This window comes from Alligator mississippiensis, chromosome 1 (assembly GCF_030867095.1).
Source record: "Alligator mississippiensis isolate rAllMis1 chromosome 1, rAllMis1, whole genome shotgun sequence".
Lineage (NCBI taxonomy): Eukaryota > Metazoa > Chordata > Crocodylia > Alligatoridae > Alligator > Alligator mississippiensis.
In genome coordinates this window covers 217004302-217018095 of record NC_081824.1, presented here as the reverse complement: position 1 = coordinate 217018095, position 13794 = coordinate 217004302, and the positions used below count along the sequence as shown (strand labels likewise).

At 45.0% G+C, this 13794-nt stretch overlaps 1 protein-coding gene across 1 annotated transcript in view; it reads left to right on the top strand.

The window, feature by feature from the left end:
- C1D (C1D nuclear receptor corepressor) overlaps window positions 1-13219 on the top strand; it is a 43651-nt gene extending 30432 nt beyond the window's left edge. The window contains exon 5 of the mRNA XM_019500838.2: window positions 12963-13219. Coding sequence (XP_019356383.1) covers window positions 12963-13190 — 228 coding nt within the window. The 3' untranslated portion in view covers window positions 13191-13219. The remainder of the gene's footprint in view (window positions 1-12962) is intronic.
- The last annotated feature ends 575 nt before the right edge of the window (window positions 13220-13794 follow it).

Sequence of the window (13794 nt, the reverse complement as noted above, 5' to 3'; positions counted from 1 at the left end):
GCGGCACCTGCGCGGCCTGCAGAGGGGGTTGCTACCCTCAGCCCCCTCCCCCTCTGGCCCTGCTCCTGGGAAGTGGTGGCGCGGTGTAGTGGGTGGCAGCGCTCCATCCCCACTTGCCCTCGTGTACCCCCCAGCCCCTTTCCAAGTCCCCCCAGGGGTACATGTGTCCCTGGTTGGCAACCCCTGCACTATAGGAAAAAAAATCTACAAGTGTCTGTTTAATTACTTCATCAGGACCATGAAGTTACTCCAGATTAACACTGGCAAAATGGAGATCCGGCTGTGGCCCATAGTATTACTTGGGCCCATTAGACCAGACCTATGACATGCTGGTAGGCCATGCAAAATGAAGTGTCCTATTTTCTGTAAACAGAAAGTAAGTCAAGCCCTTAACAAAATTCAGAATTCAATCTCATCCTTTAAATATGGGTGAAATTCAAAGAATATAGTAGCTAAGGAGTCATTTCTAGGCAAAAATTAATATTTCTGGATATATCTGTTCCCTGTACTATAATTTCTCTTTTGAAATAATGGCAAACTGCCCAGATCTAGACGTGGTGCCCTTACTTAGTTCTTGTTAAACATTTTAAGCTTGCAGAAATCTTTTTCTTCTCCACTTTAATGCCCCTGAGATGAGCTACACCATGAGAGAATTGAAGCCCAGATCTTGCCCTCAGATTTGTGTGCATGTCTTTCAGTGCCACCAGCTGGCCAGATTTCTTCTCAGTTACGCTGATTTACCTCCATGTACTGGGAGTCTGTCCTAATGGAAGCTGAGCTCTAGTAGTAAATATCTGAGACACACCAGTGTCAGATTCTCAGCTAATTTAAACCTACTGAGGATGTTGTATAATTGGGCTGATGTTCAGTGTACTCCATCAGCCTTCATAGAGCTGTGCTGACCTGACCTATATCAACTGAGGATCTGACCTGAAGTAATAAAAGCATTGTTACAAAACCATTTATACAATGGGGCGGATCCTTCTGCTTACGTGAATTGGGCTGATTTCCAAGGGAACTGTGCATACTTGCACCAGCTATGGATCTTGCTGTGTCTTGTAGGTATGCCCAAGGATTTCTTTATGTGATAACAACTAAGGCATTGTGGGGCCCTAAAGGTAAAGGTTACTTTTTACAGCCTAAAACATAATTGAACTTGTCATAACTGTCTATCCAAACTGACGTCTGAGAAACTGGGATCAGAAACTGACCATGATATGTCCCTTTTTCCAGGAATTGTACCCCATCCCTAATTATTTCAGTCATTTATTTGTAGAAATTAAAGACACCCCTCTTCATGCTACGTTTATGCTGCAATCAGCATGTCAATCGTGGCATCAATAGGAAAGATGCTACATATGCACCCAATTTAAGGCACCATAAAATGGGGAACAAGCCACAAAAGTGTTCCACATATAATGTAGAACATTTTTATGGCTCATTTATATGGTGCCTTAAATTTAATGTGTGGCTAGTGGACCACAATCAGCTGACTGGTGGTGCGGGTGGGGGCTGGTCAGGGAGGAAGCCAAAGGGCTTCACCAACTGGGGACTTTAAATCCTGCCCTGGGCAGCACTGCCTGGGTTGCCCAGTGCTGGAGGAGAGAGACTCCTGGCAGGAAGAAACCTTCAGCTTCCCCTACTGGGGCTTGAAATCCCATGCTGAGCAGCTTTGACAATCAGCTGACTGTCGGTTGGAGGGGACTAGATTCTAGTGCAGTCATCAGACCCAGTCAACAATCAGCTGATGGTCAGCCTGATGGGGACCACCACCCTCCCCATCCCTTCCCTCAATGGCTGGTTCCAGACCCTGGTGCAATCCCCAACTGAGCTGACAATCAGTTGATCAGCTTTGCATTCTCTTTTGAAGTTGAGGAAGGGTCTTCTGCTTTGTAGGGGTGTCTTGGTGAGTTTGCATGAAGAACAGTAATCTCAACACACCAAAATTTATTAAAAACAGAGCTTCTCATAATTGACTCTAGATGAGGCATCATCAATTTGGGGTGGGGTGGGGCTGAGGAAGAAAGTGATCCCCACTGCTTACTCTTCCTGTCAGCACCCAACTGTCTAGAGAGAGGTGTGTGTCTCTCCCTACCCTAATTTCCTATGAAGTCTCCTCTTCCCTCTCCTGACCTAGGACAGCTGTTCCTATTTCTAAGTCAGTTTTCTCCAGCTGTGTACATATGCAATAGTAGAACAGATACTTGTATGAGCCCTCAGGGGACATCTTCCTGAGGAGAGGAGCATTTTCCAATGATTTTTAGTATATGTCTTTAATGGGTTAACAGTGTAGCTCAGATACCATCTTTTACAAACTCGGGTTGTGTGGTTGGTGCTAACTGCAGCAGGTTACTCTTATGCCAAGAATTTATGGGCAGGTTCCCAGATCCTCTATCACACGCAGTTTAAGCACATGCAACTGCTAGAATATTTGGTTTAAGAGTTTTTTTTTATGTGGTAATGAACATCTTCTTGAGCCTGCTGTTTTTGTTTATGCTCATCTGCGTAAGTGAGGCCAGGTACTGAGTATAAACAGCCTAACCCCAAAGATCTGGTAGTCTGAACAGATGTGACAAGCAAAGGGTGGGAGATTAGATTTTACTGGTGTGTAAGACCATAGTGGTATTTTTAAAAATACTGTGGCAGGTTAGATGACTAAGTCCTACTGATTTCAATCTATATTTTCAGGTATCTCATGATTTATAAAAAAAAATGTCTAGCCCCAAGGCTCAGATCCTTAAAAGTATTTGAGTAACTATCTGCCTCTGCAGGCACCACTGATCTACTCAAAAAGTGTTACTGAGCCACATTGGTACTTGAGTTTCCACTAATGGACATGTGGAAAACAACTTGAGGCTACTTGCACCTGAAGTGTTGCCCAGGCTCAACCTCTGGAAAATGCCAGCTCTTAGTTTTAACTCATTTAACTCTTTTAACTTATTTTTATCTTTGGAAAAATAATAGATCAACTCTTCTGTTGTAAAGTAGACCAGATCAGAATGTAAGTCAGAATGTTTTTGACACTACAGATTCCTTTTTAAAATCTCTGGGTTTATCTTGTGAATCATACTTGCCCACCTAACAGTGCTAGCCTTGTCTGGCAACCTACAGTGCCTGTGAAAGGAACTCAAGGCACCCCAGAGTGTTGTGGCACTCTAGCTGAGGATTGCTGGGCTAGTGAATAGAGCAGGCACCTGGGCTGTCAGTCATATAGGTTCAAATCTCTGTTCTGCCTGCTTTGGAGAGGGACTCAAATGTTAGCTTTCAGCATTTCAGGGAGGTGCGGTCACCACTGAGATAGTAGATATTCTGGAGTGGGTGTAGGTCTCCTTGTCCAGGGCACCAGGTAAAGTGGCAGGTACCATAGAAGAGTTAGGCACTTCAGTGCCAGACTTCGAAGTGTCTGGCTCTGGAATGACCTATCCCAATCCCCACATGGCCGGGAGAGCTGTCCCTGCAGCCAGGATTGCCCCACGGTTGGGATCTGATCCCCACATGGCTGGGAAAGCAGTTTCCACTCAGCAGGGACACTGCCTGCCAGCCACCTAGGGTTCAGGATCCCTAGGCGTCTGGCAGGCAGTGTCCCTGCCAAGCAGGGATGGCTCTCCTGGCCTCGTGGAGATCGGGACCCTGCTGATCCCCATGTGGGTGGCAAGCAACATCCCATCCAAGCAGAGACAGCTCTTCCAGTCATGTGAGGAGCAGCCCACAGGCACAATTTGCTCCCAATGGGGATGCACATCCAGACATTCACCCCGAAGCACTTTAACGAGCCTGAATTTTCAATGAAGAAAATTCAGATGCATTGATTGCATGGCAGTCCGTGCATGTGCCCAGCCTGAGGTGCCTAAGCTCTCTTAGTGCATAAGGACCTTAGAAAGGGTTTCAAAACAGCCATGATGATAAGGAGCTGTCTACAACTTGCTGCCTATATCTTGTTAGTAGGGGACACTGAACCTTAGGGTATGCCTTAAATCTTGCCCTTCTCTGGGGTTTAAACACCTCATTCAGAACTGCAGGAGGTGGCTTCCAGGTATTTAGCAGCTACAACCTGGGATTGTCCAGGTGCCTGTTTCTGTTTTATTTCAAAGAACTGAGCAGAACTTACTCTTTTAGCTAAGTGCAGACATTTGGGGGGCTTATGGTGGTGTTAGTTCAAAAAGACCACCTGATCTAAGGTAAATCTGGATGGGGAAGTTAGTGGGGAGATGGGGGTGCAAGTATGTTTGGGGGGGATCAGGGGTCCATGGGGAGATCAGAGGAGCAGGTGGGGTCTCTGGGAGCATTTGCGGGGGGAATGGAAGCAAAGTGGTGTCAATGGGAGTGATCAGTGGGATTGTGGATGCAAGCAGCATCCACAGGGGAATGGGTGGGGGGGGGGCATCTAGGGTCTGTGGGAGAGATTGTGGGGGGTCAGGGGTACAGGTGGTATCCACAGGGGGATGGGGGGCAAGCAGTGTCTGTGGGAGCAATGGGGGGACAGGGAGTGTCTGCTACGGGTTGCTGGAGTCAGGGAGAGTCTGGCAGGATCGGGGGACTCGTGAGGTCTGCGGGGGGGAACAGGAGCTCTTTTTAGCCCCCATAACTCATGGAGAACCTACACCTCCATCCCACCCGCCCCTTCTCCCACCAATTTCACCACTTGCTCTGTTCCTGGCAGCAGCAAATGCTGATGAAACCAGCAGCACCTGGACTGGTATCAAGGATAGGGGGTAGGGAGTGCTGGGGCTTGGGGTGAGAGGCTGAGGGATAAAAACAGTCTGATGCCAGGCAGGGGTATGGGAAAAGTGCAGCCCCTGGGCCGGGGTCAGTGGCTTGGCTTTCCCAGCCCTAGGGCTACACAGGTAACTGTACAGAAGCTCCATGCCCTGGTCTAACTTAGATTGAGTAAATCTGATACACATCAATTCAGGTCTATCTTAGACCCAGGTCCACCATTTTTAGACCTGTATGCATGTGCAGAACTTCTGTATTGTTGCAGCTTTAGACTGATTTCCAGTCACTGAGACTGGGCCTGAGTGTAAGGTCCACACATGAGGTGAATCAACTTAGATGGGGTGGCCCTTCTGAACCTGATCTAATCTCCCTTTATCCCTCCCGCCTCATTCCCCCCCCCCCATTTGGGACCAGATCTGCAATGTCCTTTTGCAGATCTGGCCCCAAATACTTCCTCTTTCATTTAAATATCACCACTTGCTAGATTTGGTAGCAGCAAACTTAGCTGGCATTTGAGCATCCTTTTTAGGTGACCAACTTTCCCCATGCCCATTGGGAGTTCACCTAATGTAGTTATTAGGATTACACAAGGCAGCAACATGCCTAGGAGCTAGATGGTACAAAATCAAAATACCTGTGCAGATCTGGCACCATGTGACCGACCAAGGGCACACAGGAAGTAGGTGGCAGAGGCTAGAATTGAATCTTGCTCATACAATGAAAGGAGAGAGCAAAAGCCTGGAATGTCCACTGCTTGCTGCATGCTTTGACCAAAGAGTATCATGCAAAGCCATGGACAGCAGGTATTGTATTTTCTTTCTAACAAACCTTGCTGTGGGTTCAGTCCTGGAGTTCTTATGCAGGCAAAAGTCCTATTCATTTCTATAGGAATTTTATCTAGGAAGGGAGTGCAAGGTCAAGCCTTATATCATTTTGTATTGGATCATCTCAACAAAGCAATATGATGCCCTGTGACATGAACTGAAACAGGAGCCTCTGCATTTAGATTTGCTATTCTGCGTGCTACAACATCGAGCCTTTTGCTCAGGGCAGTAAATGGATAATGAGACATTTCCCCAGCAATATTGATACTTTGTTATCTAGGAACTCCAGATGGTGTTACCCCTAAATTTGCCACCAGTACAGCTCTATCAATGTACCAACACTGGGTGCTCAAGAATAGACATGCTGTTGACATTTTCATCAGACTCCCCATGCTCCAAACAGGTGTGGACAATACAGTAGTTTAAAAGCAGCAGCTGGCAATGCTTTCTTTACACAAATATCCCAGTGAAGGCAGTGAGAGAGGGATCTGTGGAAAAAAAATCCTAGCCAAGTCCTTTACTGCTGTCCTGGGTCAGTTCTTCCATTTGGCTTGGTTACCAGTTCTGTTTTCAAACCTCAGCCTAATTACACTTCATGCCCACTGGGTGGCAGCAAAGGAGCATTGAAAATTCTGTAGCTAACCTTGAGGTCATATGCCTTTTTAAAGCGTTAAAATTTCCTCTTGTGGTTTAGAAAAAATGTTAAAAATACAAAACGATTACTTAGTGAGGGCAGGTGAGCTCCCGACAGTAGCTTCCCCACCTCACAGGTAGCCGGACTTACAAATCCAGCTTCTTGCCTTATTTCTTTTTAACAAGACCATAATTATCGTAGTAGACAGGACTATGGCTTTTAAACTTCAGCAGATTTTAGCAACTTTTATGGGCAAGCAGTTACATTTCCATCTGTTCAGCTTAGCTTTCCTTCAGTATCTCAGAGAAGCTTTAAAATTGTGTATACATGGTGAGCTAATCTGTGCACAGCTGGAAGGCGATACATTAATTTCTAAACTCAGCTGAGTTTATGGACCTGCTTTTCTTCTCACTTACACCTGGTTTATACTGATTCAAGGTTGTTAACTCCAATGGATTTGCTCTTAATTTACACCAGCATAACTAAGAAGCAAAGCAGGCCTCACAGTTTTGTTCATGCTTGTATCTCCATTTGCTGCTCTATTTGACAGAATACAAGCACTAGGGGAAGAGCAATATTTCTCAGGGACAGATCCCCAGCTGGTGTAAGTGAACATAGTACTGTTGACTTCTGTGAAATGTACCAATTAACACCATCTGAATACCTTCCTCTGTATGTGGGAAGGAAAAAGTTGCATGCTTCAATTTGGGTGGCAGCCAGGACAGAATAGCCCCTTAGACACTAACTAGTTCACAGATGAATTAGGTGCCACCCTGCCCTCTCTTCTGCCTGACTTCAGACTAACTTGGCTAACTATCTCTTTATCTGAGTGAAAGGAAGCAGTCATGAGCCAGATCCTTAGCTTGTGTAGGCTGGCATAGCTCAAATAAAGGCAGTGGGACTGAGCTGACTTACAGCAGCTGATGTGCTAGCTCTACTGTTGGGTATGTCAGCATCCTTCTGTCCTGCTCTTTACCTCTCTCACCTCTGTATTGTATAATTAAATTGCAAGCTTTTTGGGAAGGGGCCGTCTCTCACTGTGTTTGCTCAGTTTTTAGCACAATAGAGCCCAATTATGCTTGGTGTCTCTTGGTGCTGATGTATTGTTTTCTCTAGAAGATGTATAGCACCATGGGTGTGCTGGGTACAGAACTAACAAACAGCTTACTTTTCTGAAGAAGGCTGTATTCTAAGGCTCAAATTTTGCTCTTCTGTACACTACATAAAATCTAAAATCAAATCTGTTGATTCCAGGAGATAGATTAGGGAGTAGATTCCTGGGTTCGATAAAGGTCTAGAACCTAGAATCATGCCTGTGGATTTTATTCTGCTCTAAGCCATCCTGATATAAATGGAGTGACTTAAGTGCAACCAGGGAACAATGCTGTTGTAAGAGTGGAATCTGGCCCTATATTGCATCCCTAAACTCTCATTGACTTCAGTAGGTATAGAAGGAACGTAGGGTCAGGTCCTTTCAAAGGCATAGTCCATTGAAAATTGTAGTCGGATGAGGTTGGTAATTTTATCTCTGCAGATTTGCAGCAGAGCAAGTCTCTTTAAAGGTTTCAGGACTGATGCAGCCCATTCATATAAAGTTACAATGGCTCAGTTCCAAGCCAAGTACCCTGTTTATAATGTACACCTCAGAGTACAAAGGACAAAAATACTCGGCTCCCAAAAGCAATCAAATAGAGAATCAATATTTTCTTTCCGTCTCTACAGAAGAAATCTCAGCTCCTTTGTGAGAAATCTAAGGGAAAAAAGAGGTCATTACATACACAAAAATATTTCTATTACCTTTCTTCCTTAGTTTTTATAGTCAGTACATTGGTTACCTTTGTCTCCTTCTGCTTGCTCCTTTTCTGCTAACCAGTCTAATGTTCAAATACCATGTAAGAGGAGCAATATAGGAACTAGTATAGAAGACAGTAGATACTGCTGAACAGAAATATAGAACATCACTATATCGTATAATCTCTTTCAGACATATATCAAACTCCATCTTCAACTAGTTAGCTTTCTTGCCTGCCTCCCCCTCAAAAATGTTCCAAATTTCACTCTTCTAATGGTTAGATACTTTCCTTTAATTTTGAGCTAAAAAAGCCACTTTATACCCATGATGTGTTCTTGTTCCTACACTATTCTGTACTTTAAATAGAAGATCTGATCCTACACTAGTTGAAGTCAACTGGAGGGGAGTTTTGCCACTGTCTTATTCATTCATCCATTACATAGAATTGTTTTTAAGTACAAGATAGCATTCAAATATACAAGGTGCTGGGAATGAAAGTGAACATGACAAGCACCCTGCTATTCTGTGGGTCATTCCACAAGAGTTCTGAAAATGCAATATTAGTTCCTTCCTTGACCTCTCAGAGGGTCTGAGAAAATCTTTTGCTAACTTTGATGGGATCAGGCCTGCAGTGATATGACTTCCAAAATGTCCTTGTGTGCTGGGCTAGTTTCTTCTTTGAACATAGACCCCTGTATATGACAACACAGCATTCTGCTTCCTGGCCCTTTCCTTTCCTTTTTTTGTTTCTAGTAGAAGGCAAGTGTTGGTTCTTCCGATTCCAATGGAAAGACTCCTGCTGGCATCTATGAACATTGGATTGGGTCCATTACCACAAAGGTTTGGCAAAAAGGAGATTAATGAATCAAAGGTTTTTCAGGAGGGGGATAGCCAAAGACAAATAACAGTCTGTCATCCAAGAGTGTAACAAAGTGAGACATACAAATATTATCTACAGGTGTGGAGTCTTGGAGCCCCAACTTGAAACTACAGCAAGCCCTCCCAGGCTTGGAGTTCAGCCAGTGGCATATGCTGCAAAGAAAACAAAGCAGAGGGAAGAAAAAAATTAACTCTTTTGTACTTTGTTTTGCTTAAAGAACACTCCCTGGTCCTACACACTAGTTCTTGGGAGTAGACCACTCCATATATGGGAAGTCCCAGGGACTCTTCCCAGATACAACAGGACATCTCCCTGGGGCAGCTGACAGGGGACCAGAGCCGCCTTCTGCCTTTTCTTCCCTCCTTTGGGGCCATTGTAACTGTGGCTGCCTACACAGATATGCATGTCATTGTTTCAAAACAACAACAACAACAAAAAGTTTATTAAATTAAATCTGTCAAGGCAAGACTGGCAGCAATCATTGAAGTTATATCATTTTGATTATAGGTTTATTATGTCTCGATGATGGATGAGTTGAGGAAATTTACAATTTTTTCACAATGACACAGGTTAGGTTGCTGGTTGTGGCTAAATATAATTTTCTAGCTGTCTTTATTGATTATGGAGATAAGTCCTTTAAGCCCCAGGCCAGATTCTTAGCTGGTGTAACTCAATGTATTTTCACTGGCTGCTGTACAGCTGGGCAAGTCGGTGCTTGCTGAGAATATGGCCCTTAGTATTTAATGTTTTGTCACAGATGTCATATTTTTTTATGGTTATTTTAGGTTTTACAGCAGCCATTTAGCAAAGTCGCTTAAAAAGGCAGGCACTTAAATCTCCCAGAAGCCTCAATCTTCTGCTCAAAATACACAGAACATCTTGCTGCATCATACAGCAAATTCGAGATCGCTTGACATGTGTGTCACATCTTAGGCTAAAACAGACCCTGTGATCCAAAAAAAGATGGCAGATCTGCCATTGGAAAAAAGGAATCCAAGAGAAGCCAGATGTGGAATATTTGCCAGTTCTCCGAGTTAGAAATTAAGGGTTTGTTCTAAATGGTTTTTTCATGCCTTCTAATAGGCTAGAGTAAAAGCAAAAAAATATAGACTTTGACATACGACTAAGCTTTCTGGGTTTAAGCATGAGCTCTCCACTGGATTTTAACTCAGTCAGGTTAACATGTATAAGAAGCACACTGCCTTCCCTATACTTTTAAAGGTGTTAGTATAACTCACTGGACTACGTGTGTGTTCCAAGTTCCCCTCTCCTCGTGATCCCCACTACAAGAGTCTGCTAGTGCTCTAGGTGGAGAACTGCAGCTTGTGCTCTTAGTTCTAGAGCTTCATGGTTCAGTTCCTGGTATGTTGGCTAAGATTGTGACTATATAGTGTTCAAATTCCAGAGTGATGGGAGCAATGTGAGAACTAGACCAGAACAGAGGAGAGATTGGATGAGAAACACAGAAAGTAGGACTGGGATGTACTTCCTGCATCATACAAACCAATCCAATCCCTTGCTACAACAGGCTACTATATCATATAACCCTTTTTATAAGTTTATCACAGAGGTCAGCAATATTTTATAGCAGCAGGCTGAAATGAACCAACTCAGGTCCCAGGTATATTGGTGCTAGGACCTTGCCATTGCCGCTGCCACTGCTTTTCTTACTCATGTTGCAGGTGAAGCTCTTTTCTGTCTGGCTGCAACAAGGTGCAACATAGGCCCCCTGCCACCAGAATGCTGCCAAAATTCCCCAGCTTCACAGGCAGGATTCACTATCTTCATGGGTCAGATCCAACCCATGGGGATGTAGATTGCTGACCTCTGGCATATCAAGATCTGTCTTACAACCTGTTAGGTCCTGTTGTTCCGGAACTTCACTTGTGTGATAGAAAATTACACATCACCATTCTGAGGTAGGTACCTTATGACCCCATTTTACGGATGAGAAGAATGACACAGAGAAGTTGGCTGGTTTGCTGAGGTCACAAGGGAAGTCTGTGACAGAAATAGGGAGTGATCCCAGACCTCTCTCTCCTAGGCCATGTGTAGATGAAATGAGGGGCTTGTGTACACAACATTTTAAAGCAGGCTAAATGCTTTTGTACTGCTTTAATGGTGTCGATGTTTTCACACCTTGGTGACGTATTGCATATTAATTCCAGCTGCTGTAGAAAATTCGACGGTGTAACATGCCTTAAATGACTTGAGGTGCAGCAAACTAAAATTCCTCTGAAGAGTTTTAGTTTGCTGCCCCACAGCTATAGAGTGAAGCACAAGGCTCTGTGCAGCTCCACGGCTATGCAGGAAGCCCATGCCAGGAGGTCAGCCACCTCCAGCTGGGTCTCAGGTGCCAGCCCTGAGCAGACTCCTCTGCCTGGGTCCTGCCACTTGCCTTACGAGCAGGAATTCTGGTGTTCCCTATTTAAAAACTGCAAAATATCTGATAAAGCCCAAATTCACTCTTTAAAATGCCCCAAAATCCATGTTCTTCCACAACTAAAACAAAAGACCACTATCTATCTATCTATCTATAGAGATCGGTTGGGCAATGTTTTATTGATATAGTTACAATTTAAAGCAATTTGGAAGCCTACCATTCTCTCTATCATCATAATAAAATACATTCTAAATATCTATATTTTTTGTTGTTTGCTTTTGGTTTTTTTATCATAGGACAATTAGAGCTCCCCCTGACCCCTTCACTAACTAAGATGTGGGGACAGCTGCCCCTGCAGCCACAGCTCTTGCCAACATGTCTCATCCTGTCGATCATCTGGGCACAATGCGTGTGTGATGGGGGGATGTACAGCTTGCAGGAGTGGGGTAGGAAGGGATGTGAGTGGGTGTGGAGGGTTGGGGGGGGAGGGGGCTGCTCAGGAGGGGTGGATCCCCTACCCCCCACAGGGCACAGCCTCCCCACACAGCACATGGGCTGCCCCCCCCGCAGGACAACAGCCCCCCCGCAGGGCCCCAATCCCCCCACTCTGCAGGGTCCACAGCTCACCCCCACAGCAGCAGCAGCCACGGGGAACTCGACCCGCTGCTGTGGGAGCTCCCTCATGGTGTGGCATGTCCATGGCCACATCAGAGCTGGCGCCGCCTGTGCTGCCTGTTGTGAGTGTGGCTTGGTGCAGTGTGATGCAGGGCTGTGTGCCTTTCTGCAGTGCTGGGCTGCTTGGGCTGTCACCCGGGGGCTGGCACTGCTTGCAGGGACCACGTGGAGGCAGGACTCGGCCTGGCACAACATGTGGTCCCTGTGAGTGGCACTGGCCCCCGGATGACAGCCCAAGTGGCCCGGAGCTGCCAAAAGGCTCATGGCCCCACGCCATGCCACACCACACCATGCTGAGCTGGGTCTCACCCACGACAGGTGGCACAGGTGGTGCCAGCTTTGAGATGATTGGGGCTACGCCACACCACAGGGGGTCTGGCAGCAGCGGGCCCTGAGCGCCCCACAGCCTCTGCTGCTGGGGGGTGTGCTGTGGGCCCTGCAACATTTTACCAACGTGTAGAGGTAGCCACAACATGTTTCATTCTAAACTGTTATAAAGCACTTACAGTCCCTAATTTAGATCTGGGCCCCATTGACTTATGCATTGTACAAATACAGAGAAAAAAGAACAGTCCCTAAAATCATCCCAAAAAGATTATATAGACAAACCTGAAAAAGAGGTTGGGAGGGGAAACAAACACAGAGAGAGGGTCTGGGTGAGAATTTTCCATCACAGCTTTTTTCCAGCAGAAATGGAGGCTGTCAAAGAAACGATATTTTTTCCAAGAACAGGAGCTGCTTTCTGCAGATATGTTTGATATTTAGCTGACAAGCAAAAATATTTTACAAAAAACCAACTATTTTTGCAGAACATTTTCCATATAATGATAATTTTTTTTCTGGAATTTTTTCTAGCCATCTCTAACAAAGAAACAAAGTGACCAAGGTGAGTAGCAGAACCAGGAATCCAATTACCAGTCAAGTAGCTGATCCACTTGATCACTTATATTCTTTTATTTATGCCTTCATACTCTGTTAAGGTCAGCTTTCAGATCTGGACACAATGGTCTTCTCCAGGTGCTTATCAATAAATTTAGTCTTTTTTTTTTTTTGCCTAGAATTGCAAGTTCCATACATGCCTACAGACCATGAGACACAGTCACCATAATGAAGATGTTTGTGATGAGACACAAGACGAGAAAATAAAGAATTTAGTGAAGAATGCAGAGGAAGAAAACATATCAACTCCCCCTCCCAACATGCACATACTCCACACTTACCCTGGAGCCTTCCCTCCTGATCCTCCTGTAATGTCAATTCTGTTTACTCCTTGCGTAAATGTCTAGTGTCACTTTAATAAATCAAATGAACTCTGTTCAGAGAGACATGAAGACTGTCATTTGATCACTAAGATTATTTACTGTATGGTACATAATGGAAATGCATTTCTAACTTCCCACCCAAAATACGGTAGCACACACACACGTACCCCTTCTGCCAGGCACACACCTGCAGCAAGACAGGACAGGTTCACATTCTGGGGTATAGAATAAGTTATACCAGTGGCTTGAGCCCCCATGCAGAAATCTGGGAATGCTAAATTTGACTAGGGTATCCCATAAAGACAAATCTCCATTCTCACAAGCAGTATAAACTAACAAATACAAATTTATTACCAAACACAAAAAAGAACAAAACCTTAAACGCAATATAAACATTATCTCTACAACTACAGTTCATAGGTCGAACTCCTTTAGAAGGACTTCACCCCAGCCCAGGCCAGTCTGGGACTTAGGGCTTTCCCAAAGGGTTAGTTCCAGGGTACACGCCAGAGCTGTCTTACAACTGTGGTTCACCACACAACCGGAACCTGCTTGTGGTCAGCAGTTTGGTTGTGGTGCAGTGGGCCCCTCGCCGCTCCTGGAGAAGTGGTGGAGCACTAATATTTGC